The sequence below is a fragment of the Pipistrellus hanaki genome (genome assembly GCF_964339955.1).
Source record: "Pipistrellus hanaki genome assembly, chromosome: 15".
Classification (NCBI taxonomy): Eukaryota; Metazoa; Chordata; class Mammalia; order Chiroptera; family Vespertilionidae; genus Pipistrellus; species Pipistrellus hanaki.
In genome coordinates, this window is record NC_140517.1 from 63,884 (window position 1) to 77,928 (window position 14,045).

The window sequence follows — 14,045 nt, forward strand, 5'->3', positions numbered from 1 at the left end:
GGCCACAGTCGTGCACCAGGACACGAGGCAAACGTGAAAGCCTTCATTCGCTGACCCAACAAATAAAACACACCTGCTGCCGCAGTGTAAAGGGGGTGTCGTGCAGGGAGAAGTCCCGGGGGGGGCTATGTTGGGGTGCTCACTAGCCCCGCAGGGCCCTGGCCCAGGGCCTGCCCAATCATGGCCGTCTCCAGGGGCTTGAAGCCCACGTTGTCCAGAGGGATCCCGAAGGCCAGGAGCTTCGCCTCGTAGGTGCGCAGCAGGTCGCCGTGGGCCTGTGGAGACAGCGCGTGTGGGAGGGCTCCCCGGGCAGGGCAGTGCCCTCCCCAGCACACTCAGCTCTGTGGAGGGTGGGAAGGAGGGATCACAAAGATGGCTGATGGGGAACACAGGGGACCCCCCGTCCCAGAAGAGCTCAGTATGGCCAGCAGTGCTGCCAGGTCCAGGGACATGGCTCTGTCCCTCTGGAAAGGCGTCTTTAAAAGGGTAAACGTCGTCGTCGGTGGCTGGAGGGTCTGAAGAGGCGATGCCTGCGCAGCGCCTGGAGCGTCGGTTGACTCAGAACAAAACCTCCAGAGGCACATCGTCCTCACATCTTCACACCTGGTGCTGGGACTTGGGTCAAGAGTGAGAGGGAGGACTGAGCGGAGCTCCAGAGAGAAGTGGGGGCTGGGCCTGGCTCTCGCCATTTAAGGGGTACAGGCCTCCTGACAGCTTGTGCAGATGCTCCAATAGCTGCACGGCCAGCAGCTGGCACCAGTTCTGGGTGCACACGTATCCAGGGGCTGGGCATCCAGGGAAGGTTCCGGCTGGGAGGGGAAGGGAAGGCCCAGCACCACAGATGCCTCCATCTGAGGCTGCACAGCCCGGGCTCACATGGAACAGAAGCACAGAAAACAGAACCACGGGCACGTCTGAGTCCTGAGAGGTGGCTGCGTTGGTAAACATGTGCACAGGCAGCTGTGTGTCTGCATCACCACAGGCAAAGCCCAGACAGCATGGGGAATGCCGGGGGTGGGGGGGAGGTGTGTGCTGGGAGCAGGGCTCAGGCCACTGGGACTCATGGGACAGACAACGGGGGGATTGGGGGGCAAAGAGCCCTCAATGTGCGTTTTTGGCACAGAAATGGCAGACAGCTTTCGTCAGATTCACAAAGGAGCCTGAGAGGTTGGACCTGAAACTGCTCGCTGCTTGGAGGTGCAGACTCCCATCGCCACGGCAGCCAGGTCAGAGCGGGAGGCGGGAAGAGACCAGCCCTCCTTTCCCAGAGCACTCCAGGCTGGCCCTGGAGGAACACGGGCAGCCAGGGCTGCCCTAAGCCACCAGCGAGCAGGCGACGGCAGGAATCTCAGGGTCCCAGGTGAGGGCGTGCACTAAGCAGGCGGGGCCCCTCCTACCTTGCAGACCCGGGCCAGCTCGTACTGGAGGTCCTTGATGGTACTGTTCTTCGATTCCAGAACATCCTGAGGAGAGAAATGCAGATGGGAGCTGCAGACCTGTCTTTGGAACGGGACAGATTGAGCAGCCGTGGGTATGCGTCTGGGGCTCTCACGGTGACCCTGGATGTCCAGGAAACAGTGGCCTGGCCCCATCCACGTGTGTCCACATGGGGAGCAGGCCGTGCGGAAAGGTCCCCCAGGAGAGAGGGAGACGGCGCCTGCCTCTGCACAGAGATGGGTGCTGAGAAGTGAGAGGCGCAGGCCTGGTGGTCCAACCAGGAAAGCCAAGAGCTCGCCCACGCCCACCCTGGCCTGGTGCAGCTGCAGTGCCCCTTCTCACACTGGTGACCCTCAGGGACAGAGGCACCAAGTCAGAGAGGAGCCTCAGGCCCAGGGCCTCAGTGCTGCCTACAGACAAGCCCTCCTCTGTGCTTGCACTGCCCCAGACCCCCGCCCACACTGTCCCGGTGACTCGGTCCCACAGCACTGTGGCCACTGAGCCAGGATGCAGGAAGGACCTCGCCTTGGCCTTCCCAGCCCCTCCGCAGTTGTGACAAGTCCATCCTGCTCAGCCTTCACTGCAGGTCCCTGTGTGATCGCAGATCCAGTATGTCCTCCCCAGAACCTTCCACAGTCCTCCCCGGTTCCAAACTCAGAGACACAGCTGACAGCTTCGAATCTCTCCCACCCAGATGGCAGCACCAAGTGCCAGCTGCAGGCCGCAGGGCAGCTGGGCCGGAGGAGTGGCTGCAATGCTTCACGTACCGACGCAGTGACCTGACAGGTTCGTCCTTGGGATGTGAGCCAAAGGGGCTCGTGTCACCTGAACTGCTGATGGGACTCACTGGCTGGAGCACTGGCCTGCACACCGAAGGGTCTCGGGTTCGGGTCCCAGTCGGAGCACACACCCAGGTTGTGAGTTCGACCCCTGGACCTGGTCAGGGTGTGTGCAGGAGGCAGCCTATCCATGTGTCTCTCTCACATGGATGTTTCTCTCTCTCTCTGCCTCTCCCCCTCCCTTCAACTCTCTCTAAAAACAATAGAAAAATATCCTCAGGTGAGGATTAACACAAAATAAATAAATAATATTTTTTCAATGCTGCCTATGCTACTTCTCAGAATAAACACACCTGCACCCAGGGGGTGAGGAGGCCCCACGCTGATACCCCAGATCTTTCCCCAGGAAGGCCCTGTTCAGAGAGGGGGATCAGCCTCTGGGAGAAAACACGGAGGCCAGTGCACACCTATCTGTCTCCCAGGGCCCCACGGCCTGGCAGGAGCAGGTGGCCCAGTTGGCTGAGTTCTAAGCATCAGCCACACTCCCCTGGCAGCACCAAGACCGCTTATCTCACACCACCAATTCTGTTTGTGACCCCCCACACCCAAAATCAGGTCGGGGAGCAGAGGGACAAGGCCCGCCTCTGGGTGAGAGAGAACCTGCAGGTGCTGCAGGGCTCCGCCTGCGAGGCAGGAGCGATCGGTACCCTGATGCCTCAGCTGACCTGCTGGCCCACGGTCACGGCGCCGAGGTCTCACCTGCCTTGACTACTGCTGCCCCCTCCCGCGCCGCCCCACCCCCATCCCCTGGGCCCGGGCCAATCCCAGCACAGAGGGTGCCGTGAATAACAGGATTCAAGTCAGCAAATGCTCTGGCCTCTGCCCAGATGTTGCTCCCTCTGGGAAGCCCTAACTGCCCGGGTGGGACACAGCGTAGTGGATTCCCTGAGAGTACAGGAAACTCAGCTGTCCCCCAGGCCTATGTCTGGGTCGGCCACCAGATGCCCAAGGGGCTCAGGCCCCCAAGTTACAGAACAGTTGAGACCTAGCACCTGACAGGCTAAGCTGAACCCATCCTAAGAAGCAGTAGCAGCGAGCCGAGTTCTGAGTGAGAGTGTGGGGAGCCCCTCCCCAGGGCTGGCCGAGGTGGGTAACTGGGCTGATGGAGGCTGCACATGCGTGGGGTCTCAACATGAGACAAGTGACCCAGTCAGAGCCCCTGCAGGCCACCTGCCGGGGCAGGAGCACAGGCACCATCCAGCTGCCCCCCGGGCCCATCGGGCACTGACCTCCAGCTTGCGGGACACCAGGCTCAGGGTGGCGGGGTCCAGGTGGGAGGCAGCCAGCACCTCGTTGAGCTGCAGCTCCTTCTTCTCCATGGCAGTGCTGAGGGCCTGCAGCTTGCGCTCCAGGAGCAGGTTCTTGAAGCCGGTCTTCTGCTGCACCTCCAGGATGGCCGCCGTGAACTTGCTGTAGAGCTCGTCCCGCTCCCGCTGCACCTGCAGGGACGCCTCCACTGGGCCATCTCACTGGCAAGAAGCCCTGCCCCTATGGCCTGGGCCAGACACACCTTCCACCGTGCCATCTACGCCGAGTCCACCCACACCAGGGAGCCTGTGCCCTCTGCACCAAACCCCTCTAGCCGCAGGCTCCCCGAAGCCAGCAGGCCCCGCTGAGCACCTTGGAGGGTGTCGATATGACGAACTCACAGGTACTCCTGCACATCAGTGGGAGGAACCTGGCCCATGGGGTGTCCTGCTCTGGCCCATGGCACACCCTGCGCTGGCCACAGAGCACCCTGCACTAACAAACGGAGCAGGTGGCAATGCTCTGCCCGGGGCAGACCCCGGACACTGCAGGGAGGGATCTCAGGCTCGATGGAAATCTAAGGAAAGCACATTCAACGAGACATTCTCCACCAATCACACAGCAGCAGAGTTTGGGATTCGCGACAGCTGGTGCAGCAGGAAGCGGCCCATTGGGCACTTGGGTGAGATCAACAGCCCTCTGGGCAGACTATCTGAAATCTGAACGCAAACCTTCTGGCCCAGTAATTCCATCACCAGGAACTGGCTTCCCTAAGGAGGCGCCCACGGGGCACAGACGAGCTGTCACGAGAGGACGAGCAGGCGTCCCTCAGCGCCAGCTGCACTTGGTGGGGAGCACGGGTGACACCCGAGTGAGCGACTATGCAGGACCTGGGAGCTGGAAGGCGCTGCGTCTAAGGCAGGAAGTCCCACCCACGGACTTCCATGGACACTCAGGAGGCGCTGGGAGGAGACACGGAAGCTGTTAACACTTGTGAGGCTCAGCGCTGAGCAGCAGGGGAACCCTCTTGTTTTTACTTAGACTCAGGCCTCCATGACTTCTTCCCAACGTGCACATTCATGTATGTAGAGGAAAGGATGCTGGCTGGAGAATGAGCCAGAGGGGCCAGGTGGGCACACTGCTCTCCACCAGGGATCTGCTGGGTGAGACCTGGGCCTTCCACAGAACGTGCCATGGCTTCCTCGAGAGCTGGAGGAGGAGCAGGCAGCGGGACCTCCTGGGACCAGTCTCCACTGGGCTGCTGGCTGCCCACCTGGATAAACCGCTGCTCCAGCACCTCGTGCTCCCACTGCAGGCTCTTGAGCTCTTTCTCGGTGACTTTCAAGCGTGCCTTTGTGCCCTGCAGAGAGGAGGGGTGGGCGCAGAAGGCACTGAGGGTTCATGCGTGCACACGTGGAGGCTCCTGGAGATGGCGAGACCAGGAATAATCTCCAGGAAGAACTGGCTCAAAGACACAGTGGCTCATCCCCACCATGGTGGATGTGGGCACCGACTCTACACGCTCCCCCACCTCCTTTCCACTCACAGAAAATGGAGATTCAGACGCCCTCCTGTCCTTAGGGCCAAGCCCTGCACAGGCCCCAGGAGGCATCTCGAGCCAGGAGGAGCCAAGGAGGGAGGGGACTGCAGGGGACACTCACAACCAGGATCTGCTTGTCCCTTTGGTGGTCACCCAGCTTCTTCTGCATCTCGCTCATCTCATCCCGGGCCTTCTGCAGCGGCTCCGCCAGGCGCCGGTTCTGCGCAGACACCTCCAGCATCTCCTTCTCGAGGTGCTCCTCCTTCTTCCGCATGTCTTCCATCTGCTCCTGTGGGCACAGGCGTGTGCAGGAGGGCTCAGCGGGCAGCGCCAGGGCTGCGAGATCACCTGCTACAGGCAAGTCCTGCCGCTGTGGGCATGCAGGCCAACGAGACCTGTTTTATGGAGTCACACACACCTACTCTGAATGTCCTGCGAACGAGGTTCTCAGGATATGACGCTTTGTTCAGTACCCCACGCAGGGCTTCCTGCATTGTGGAACCCCATCCCTGCCGCCACGTGGGTGGCAATGACACCTGCCCATGCCTCTGTGCTAGGCTCCGACCACAGTCCTGCCTGGGCCTTTACTCTCAGGACGGACACTGTCCTACTCATTCTCCTACCCGACACGAGGGCAACAGCCTGTTTTCGGCTACAGGCACAGAGAGGTTACGTTTCCTGTGGATTTCCATCCAGGACAGTGCAGGGCAAACTGGAAACATTTCCTAAGGGACACTGTGTTGGCCCCGGCGGGCCCCGGCACCTTGAGGGAGTTGATGAGGGCCAGGTTGTTGAGGGTGATGTCGTTGTAGTAGTTCTTCATGTCTGTGAAAGCCTCCTCGTGCCGCTGCATCAGCGTGCTGATCTGGCCGTTCTTCCTCTCCTCCACCTCGTGGATCTCGGTCTTTCTCCGCAGGTCGAGCTCATCCCTGAGCATCTTCATCTTCTTGTCATACTTGGCCTCGATCTCTGAAAGGCAGCAGCGCACATGGCCGCTGAGCGGAGAGCAGCCGGCTGTGCCAGTGCTGCCCACACTCGTCCGCCAGGGAAGAGGGTGGTTTCAGAGGGTTTTCCCGCTGATGCTCAGGGGGCAGGTACGGCACACCCCACGCCTGCTGTCCTCTGCCCGGGGCAGTCGTGGCTACTCCACCCCTGCTGGGCTCCCAAGAGCTAAGCTCAGCCCATCCCGTGGTCGCTAGCCATGACCCCTGTGGCCATCCAGTCACAAAACAGGGCTTTGTTACTAAAGCTGGACAGACCGCCTCAGGCCAGGAGCCACGGGAAAGACTGAGAACACTGCCCACGAGACTGAGTGGCCACCCCCTGCTCCCGGCCACCAGTCTCTGCCAGGAGCGGGGACGTGGGTGGTGGCCACAGCCTCCCCAGCTGACACAGAAAACTCTTGGTTCTGGGGTGCTGAGGTCCATCGGCCTGAACAAACGACCAGACTCTCCCCACACAATCTGGACTGTGCTGACCTGGCCTAACAGCCCGGCGAAGATGAGCCCCGCAGAGTCACTTTCTGACGGGTGGCATGCAGGAAGTGAGACACTGACCTCGCACTTGCCTCTCAAAGTCGTTTCGCAGCTTGGTAATCTCCTCGGTGTGTTTCTGCAAAGGCAGAAGCATGCAATTACAAGATGACAGAGAAGCTGCTGGGCAAACTCTCTGCTGTTCTGGCGGGTGCCTCTGCCCCCAACGCACAGACCACATCCAGAATAAGAGGGCTTTGGTAACTTCCACATGAAAACTCACTTGGCTGAAGTCAGCTCTGAGCTTGAGAAAGTGTTAACAGAGATTCTAAGGACTGACAGCAGCTGCCCCCTGCTGCCTGCCTGCGGGATGGAGCCATGGTCTTCCAGAGCTGCAGGCTCCACCTGGGGGCCTGCTCACACCTCCAGCCTCGGCTCAGAGCAACAATAAGAATTATCTCAATAGATGGCTATTGTATAAAATTCTGAGTATAAAATGGCAATTATTTTACAGCAGTATTTTTACACAAAAGGGAACTCTGACCACATAACTGATCGTTATACAGGCCTTGGGTCAGCAGACAGCCTCACATCACCGAATTCATTGGAAAACAGCCTACTGTGTGCCTATACCAGGAGAGATCACACCATTCCTTTTTATTTACTTATTTAACCCCCACTCATTGATTTTTAGGGAAAGTGGAAGGGAGGGGAAGAAACAGAGAGAAACATTGATATGAGAGAGACACATTGACTGGTTGCCTCTAGCATGGCCGGGGATCGATCCTGCAACCAAGGTACATGCCCTTGAGCCGGAATCAAACCCTAGAGTGTCTGCAGGTCAACACTCTAACTATTGAGCCAAACTGGCTGGAGCCATTTTCGGGGGTCCCACACCTTCACACCCTCGGGCTTGGCTGCAAACTCTGCAGCTTCAGTGTTTTCCAGATCCGGTGGAGCATGGCTCCCTTCACATGAGACAAACATGCTGACAACCTCTCCTCAGCCTGCAGCCAGGAAGAACCTTTGAAAACCAAAGTCAGACGCACTCTCTCTCTGCCCAAACCCTCATAGGCTCCGGAATCAGCAGGATCCAAGCCCGGCCTCCCGTGGTTTTCGAGGCCGACAAGCTACGATCAACTTGCTTCTCTGGCCTTCATGTTACCTCATCCCCTATCTCTTCTCCTGTCCTGGTCCCCACGGCCTGGTTCAGACCTTACTGCCTTTACACAAATGCCACCTTCTCGGAAAGCCATTCCCAGAACTCCCTTCCCACGGCCCGGCTCACTCTGCCCTTCCTTATCGCCTAGGGATGTGCGTGCGGATCTGACGCATTATTTGGCCTTCTCTGCTGGGTGCAGTTTCTCCCTTGCAGACCACGTACCACACGTGGAAAGGCATTTATATTCCTCCCCAGATACCAGAACAGGGCCTGGCATCGTCCGGGCACCCCCACCAGCCTCCCTCAGACTGGACCAAAAGCTCTCCAGGTCAGCCAGGAGCTCATGAGCCAGCTGGAATGACAGGCTGCCGTGGGCCTGTGGACCGGGGTGCTGGCCACGCCAATGGCGTGTGTTCCCACCTGCACCAGACGTGCAGCCTGGGAGAGCGGCTGGGGGTCAGGCGTCAGACGCAGAGGAACCCTGATTGGTTTTCCTCGTGTCAGTTTGTTGCTCGAATCTGAGACAGAATTCTGTACTTGACACCAAAGTAGATCTGCTTGGCTGCATGGTTTTAAAAGAATATTTCAATTAATTGCCAAAAAGCAGGAGTTTTTTTTAACAAAAATGTGAATTCCCAGTTGCGGTTCAACACCCAGCTGCCAACGGAGGTACCCACCAGCCGCAGGTTCTTCACCACCACCTCGTTGGCCAGCTCCTGCTCCTTGAGCTCCACCTTCAGAGCACGCATGTCCTTGCGCAGCGTGCCCTCCTGCGTGCGGTGCTCCTTCTGGGCCAGCTTCATGGCCACGGTGCCCTCAGCCTTCATCTCTGTCAGGTTGTTCTGGTGCTCGTACAGCAGGTGCTTCACCTTCTGCTTGTACACCTGTGGGCAGGAGATCTACCGCTTGCTCACCGCACACACACTCCTGCTCCGTGCAGACACATGCTCACCACACACACACTCCTGCTCCGTGCAAACACATGCTCACTGCACACTCTCCTGCACATGCATGTTCTCCTGCTCCGTGCAAACACATGCTCACTGCACATACTCCTGCTCCTGCATACTCTCCTGCTCCGTGCAAAACCATGCTCACCGCACACACTCCTGCACACGCATGCTCTCCTGCTCCTTGCAAACACATGCTCACCACACACACACTCCTGCTCCGTGCAAACACATGCTCACCACACACACTCCTGCACACCCATGTTCACCTGGATGCACATCGTCTTTTATAAGAAATGCCTTCAGGTTCCCAGGGTGAAGGACACAAACAAAGGGCTGTCACCCAAAAGCAAGGAGATAACACGACACTCACCCAACCCAGCATCAGGGCGGTGACCCCGGTGGGACAGGGGGCGGCCCCACTCACCTTGATCTCCACCTGGTGCCGCTCCTCGGCCTCCTCCATCTCCCGGTCTTTGTTGCGCAGCTCTGCCTTCTTCTCCTCCAGCTGCCTCCGGGTGATCTCCCAGAAAGTGTGGATCTTGTCCCGCTCCAGCTGGAAGTAGTTGCGCTCCTCCCGCTCCCGGTCCAGCTCCTCGCGGATGCGGCTGATGTGCCCCTCCACCTGCCAGCCGAGCAGAGACTGAAGGACCCAGCAGGGCCCATCCACCGAGGGGCACATGGGAGGGGAAAGGCAAGCAAGAGGGAGGGGCCACTCTCATCTAAAAATCCTGAACAGCGGAAAGCAAGGAGGCAAAACACCGTGCGTCTGATTCGGCCTCTGCAGAAGGAAACAACCTTCATCATGGACCTTGTGCCACTCAGGGTCTGGTCCTGGTCCAATTCCAGGCCAAGGCACATGCCCCGGGTGCAGGCTCAATCCTAGCGTGGACGTGCGGGAGTCAGCCAATTGATGATTCTCTCTCATCACTGATGTTTCTATCTCTCTCCCCCTTCCTCTCGGAAATCAATAAAAGCATATATTAAAAATTAGAAAATAGGCAGCCCCAGAGTCGGATGCACAGGCTGTTCAGGGGCCTGTTGGCAGCTGCCTGGCCCTCGCTGCCACCTGGACCCCGGGCCCTGGGCCCTGGCACCGGCCGCTGCCGAGGTGTCCATGCCAATGCAGACCCGCCACTGCAGGTCTGTGCTGTCTCCACAGGGACCGAAAGTACAGAGGGAGGAAAGAAACAGCTCAGTTGTTGGGGCGATGCAGCGTGCCGCCAGTGATCTCTCCAGAACACAGACGGGACCCACCACCCTCTGCTTCAACTGGTCTCACTACATGGACAGCTCTCACTTAATGTCATCACCGGGTTCTGAAGCTGTGAAGACAAATTTGCGTGAGGAGACCAATGTTACCGCCGCCTAAGTGACACAAGAGCTAGGTTCCTCTGGCGTCTCATCCACGTGGTAATGACATGTTATTTAAGGACCGGCTGTGAAACAAAGCCACTCTTACCATCAAGGGCCCTTGCTCAACATCCAACTTCAGCTCACGTGACTCTGTTAGTCTGCTTTGGATGTATTTTTTATCTTAAAACTATCCAAAGGCAGTAAGGGTGCTGACAGCAACACCAGTTGACACAGAGCCCGCAGGTCCGTGGCAGAGGCACACAGGCAGTCCCGTCGTCAGAGCACGGAGGCTGGAGTGGGCACCAGTTTACTCTCGTGAATTGCCGTGGGCTGCAGTTTCCAGGAGCCTTTTAATTAAAATTGTGATTGTACAATTACGTCATCTAGCCCCTGCCTTCATCAGGAAGGACACGTGGATTAAAATAATGCCTCATGTTTCATGGTAAATACACAAGAACACTATAATGCATGCACTATGAAAACAGCTCTGTAGCATCAGATGAATGAAGGGGTAAAACTGAAAGGGAATACAAAAAAAAAAAAAAAAAAGGAAAATGGCTTTTATAACAAAAAAAACAAAACATTTCCTTCCAAATTCTTACCACCCTATAAACAAGTTCTTCAGTACTTTGCCTGAGAGCTTGGAGCTGATGGGGACTATGGAGATGGGGACGGATATGCTGGTTCAAACACAACTGTAGGAGCCAGAGTGGGGGAGGTGAGCACAGGGTGGAGGGCAGGAGGAGGGTGCACTGGTCTGACAGCAGTCCATGCAGACAAACAGCCAGAGAGACGAGGTGGACCAGCACCCACCCACCTCAGGCCTGGACCAATGTGCAGGGCCAGCTGCTCACCTGCTCCTTGGTCATGTCCTCCGGAGCAAGCCCGTCAACAATCGGGGTTCCTTTACCCTTCCCTTTCTTTTTGGGTGCCTGCGGTTAGAAGAGAGGCTTGGTTAAGGAAGGAAGGCTTTGGGCAATGGCTTCCCTCTCCAGCTGGCTCGGATCCCCTCCTGGTGCTTTGGGAGGGAGCACCTGCCTGGCACCTCCCTCTCCAGCTCACAGTCCGGTGCCCACCCCGCTGCAGCACAACCTCTACCCTAAGCTCCCACCCTGAACCACACGCATATTCTCTGCTGACACCTTTGGCGAGGCAAGAAGGAGAAGTCTTCCTTTTCAGAAAAGAACATTTTTTTCCCTCAGAAAGGGAGGGAAGGGAACTGGGCCAAATCCACTCCTAATACACGGCAGAGGCTGCCTTGGAGTGGAAGCAAAATGTACTTGACCTCGAAAGGGGGAACCACAATCGATAACCAATGTCAGGTGTTACCTCCTTGGCTATAATGTCTTGTAACCACCACAGAGAAACAGGCAAGAAACTTTCCATACGTGTTGGCAGAAATGCCTCGATAGCAACAATCAGGAGGATCACCTGAGACTGTCTATTCAAATTCGAAACTCCTTCAGAGAGCCTGGTGTGGGGAGCCGCAGCAGCAGCACCCACCTGCCACAGGGGCCTACGTGGTTCTCCATGCGCAGCTGCTCAGCTGTCCCGTCGACCAGATGAGAGAAGCCCCCACCCCACTCCCTTCCCGAGCAGACACGGAATCCCCAAATGCTATCCTCTGCCCTCACGTCTCTCAACTGTGTGTGGCCCATATCTGTGTGTGTCTCTACGTGTCTGTGACATCTTTTGTGTCTCTCTCTCTCTCTGTAACATGTTCACAATTATAAACAAAGTCATGTGGAAGTCTTATAAACATAGGGAAACAAAAAGAATATCCTATCCCTCAAGCTTGTCATCAGTAGAAGTATGTTGGTGGCCTTTGGCCAGATGCTTTTCAAACACCCATCCACTGAAGCCTTCCCTCCGAATGTACTATTAACCCCTCTTCTCCAAGAGCCCCGCACCCGTGGCTTCTGGGACAGTCACAGTGAGGCTTCCCACGGAGAGATCCTCGCCACCAGCTCCCTGCCCCATGCACCTGCCTGGAACCTGAGTTACTGACAGATCCTATATGGGGGGGGGGGGAGGCAGAGGGGGACAGCTGCAGGCCCTGTCACAGGAGAGAGAGACAGAGGTCTGACTGCTCCCGCCTCTGCAGCACTGACATTCTGCCCAGGACCCCTTGCTGTGGCGAGACCTGCAATCAACCGCCCTGGCGCGCCCTGGGTCCTCCATCCCGGAGGCCAGAGGTCCTGGGTGATGCCCTGCACCCCAGGGTCATGGTTGGGGACACGTGTGCCCAGGTCCCCGGGGGATCCCAAGGCCAGGCCGGGCTGAGCCTTCCGGTCCAGGCCGGGCACCGCTCGGGTCTCCGCGCGCAGGGCCCGCTCCCGGGCCGGCTCCGCGTCGCCCTCACCATGGCTCCTGGCGTCCGGACCCGCAGCAGCGGCCCACCGCGACCCCCACACAAAAGCTCTCCCTCTGCAGAGGCTGCACCGTCTCCCAGCAACCGCTGGGCGGTCTCGCGAGATGTAGAGAAGATCCTCGCGAGACTCCGCACGTAGCCACAGGCCCTGGCAACGGCAGGAGCGCGTCCCTAGCAACGGGCGCTGGGCCCAGTCCAGTGTCACGGAAATCGGGCAGGTCTGTCTGCAGCTGCGTGATTTCCCCGACAGCCACAAACGCGTTTCCGTGGTGGATACACGCACCCATCGCCGCCCTCCCCTGCTGTTACGTCCACTTGTTAACTGCAGCGCCTAGAAACGCACACAGCGGGTGCTTGATAAAAATGCATTTAATGCAGGACGGAGGGAGGAATTACCCAAATCAGAATCAAAATTTGGGCTGAGACTCTGCCTGGAACCTGACCTCACCCTGTCCACCTTTGAAGATTCCTTCCCTGCTGGTCTGGTGAGGATGGAAAATAGCCAGGTTTCCACAAACCATATGAATAATAAAAAAAAAATGTAAGGAAGATCCAAAGTTCTGAAATCAGCAAGTGTCTCTTTCACAGATGTAAACTGCTCAGCCTGAAGAAACCTTTACTGTAGCCCCTCCCCCTCCTGCTCATGTGAGGACAAATGAGAAACTCTGCCCGCGGAATCCAGATGGGCAGAAAAGGTGAGCTGTCAGTTCCTTTCCTAACCTTGCTACAACTTCCGAAGGGATTTCCGAGGCCTGACACTACACGGTTACTGCATGTATCGCTGTATCGCCCAGAAGGCTAAGTGTTTATCCTAAGCTGGTGCCCATCTTTACGTGCCATTTCTGGTCTTTTTTCCCCCAACACTCTCAATTTAGCATCCTCCTGACGCGTGGCTTTGCAGCAGGTTTTTTCATCTATTTGGGGATGAAGGGTACGCCGTCTTCCCCTGCAGAGCTGCATCAGGAACACAGTGTGAGCCATGAAGAAAGGCGTGGCTCTGTCAGCCCCTCCATGAAGGAATACGCCTTGTTTGCTTGCCGGGCTTCAGACACCATGCAGCGCCAGGGATCTGAGAACCACAGTGATGAGCCGGAGGGCCTTCCTCTTTGCCCAGCCAAGCCCTGGTTGTTCTGGGGGTGGAGCAGCTGGTTGAAAGGGCTGCATTGACCTAGCTTGCACAGAGCTGCAATTTATTTATAGCAGGCCCTGAGGCCTTTGTGAGGTCTGATCCTGCCACTGTGCCTGGGCAGCCAAGCCCTCTGTGCCTGACACCACTGGCCTGATAGGAGCCTCCTCCCCCAAGTCCAGGCCTCCTAGAGGGAATTTGGCAGGCAAGACAATGCAGCTGGAGAACACAGTGGAGTAATTATTATTAATTAACATTTACTTTACAGACCCAATATGCTAGGTGCCTCATGCTGGCTGTTTTTTCCTTTAGAACTCTGGCTCAGAGTTCCTGAGTTAAATAAACACATTAATAATAATCCCTTTCAGTAAAAAGGGCAAGAATAGTAAGGTTAACTCGGGATAACCACATAGGGTGTTCATTTGTTGCAAACCAACAGTGTCTCTTGGTTCATCAGCATGGATTGCTCAGATGAAAAGTTCATGGCATCCTGGAGAGAACAGGGGGAGGGGGTTGGGAAGAGATTAACCAAAGATCTTATATG

The 14,045-nt window shown here is 57.2% G+C and overlaps 1 protein-coding gene across 2 annotated transcripts; it reads right to left on the reverse strand.

The window, feature by feature from the left end:
- Positions 1-21: 21 nt before the first annotated feature.
- DRC4 (dynein regulatory complex subunit 4) lies at positions 22-12,477 on the reverse strand. Of its 2 annotated transcripts, XM_084905640.1 has the most exons (11): positions 12,367-12,477; positions 10,859-10,936; positions 9,076-9,273; positions 8,376-8,582; positions 6,621-6,675; positions 5,828-6,033; positions 5,186-5,353; positions 4,798-4,884; positions 3,506-3,715; positions 1,398-1,463; positions 22-275 (listed from the first exon to the last, which is right to left on the reverse strand). In XM_084905640.1, exons 1-11 carry the CDS (start codon positions 12,367-12,369, stop codon positions 126-128), a joined length of 1,428 nt encoding a protein of 475 aa, XP_084761766.1. In that variant the 5' UTR covers positions 12,370-12,477; the 3' UTR covers positions 22-125. The 2 variants fall into 2 exon arrangements, with proteins under 2 accessions (XP_084761766.1, XP_084761767.1); XM_084905641.1 differs by lacking the exons at positions 8,376-8,582; positions 9,076-9,273; positions 10,859-10,936; positions 12,367-12,477 and having other exon boundaries at positions 6,543-6,640.
- Between the last annotated feature and the right edge of the window lie 1,568 nt (positions 12,478-14,045).

Coding starts and splice junctions, on each gene's coding strand:
- DRC4 (XM_084905640.1), bottom strand. Junction 9,274..10,858: donor AGGACATGACCAAGGAGCAG/GTGAGCAGCTGG, acceptor CTCGGCTGGCAG/GTGGAGGGGCACATCAGCCG. Junction 6,676..8,375: donor TGGTGAAGAACCTGCGGCTG/GTGGGTACCTCC, acceptor CTGCCTTTGCAG/AAACACACCGAGGAGATTAC.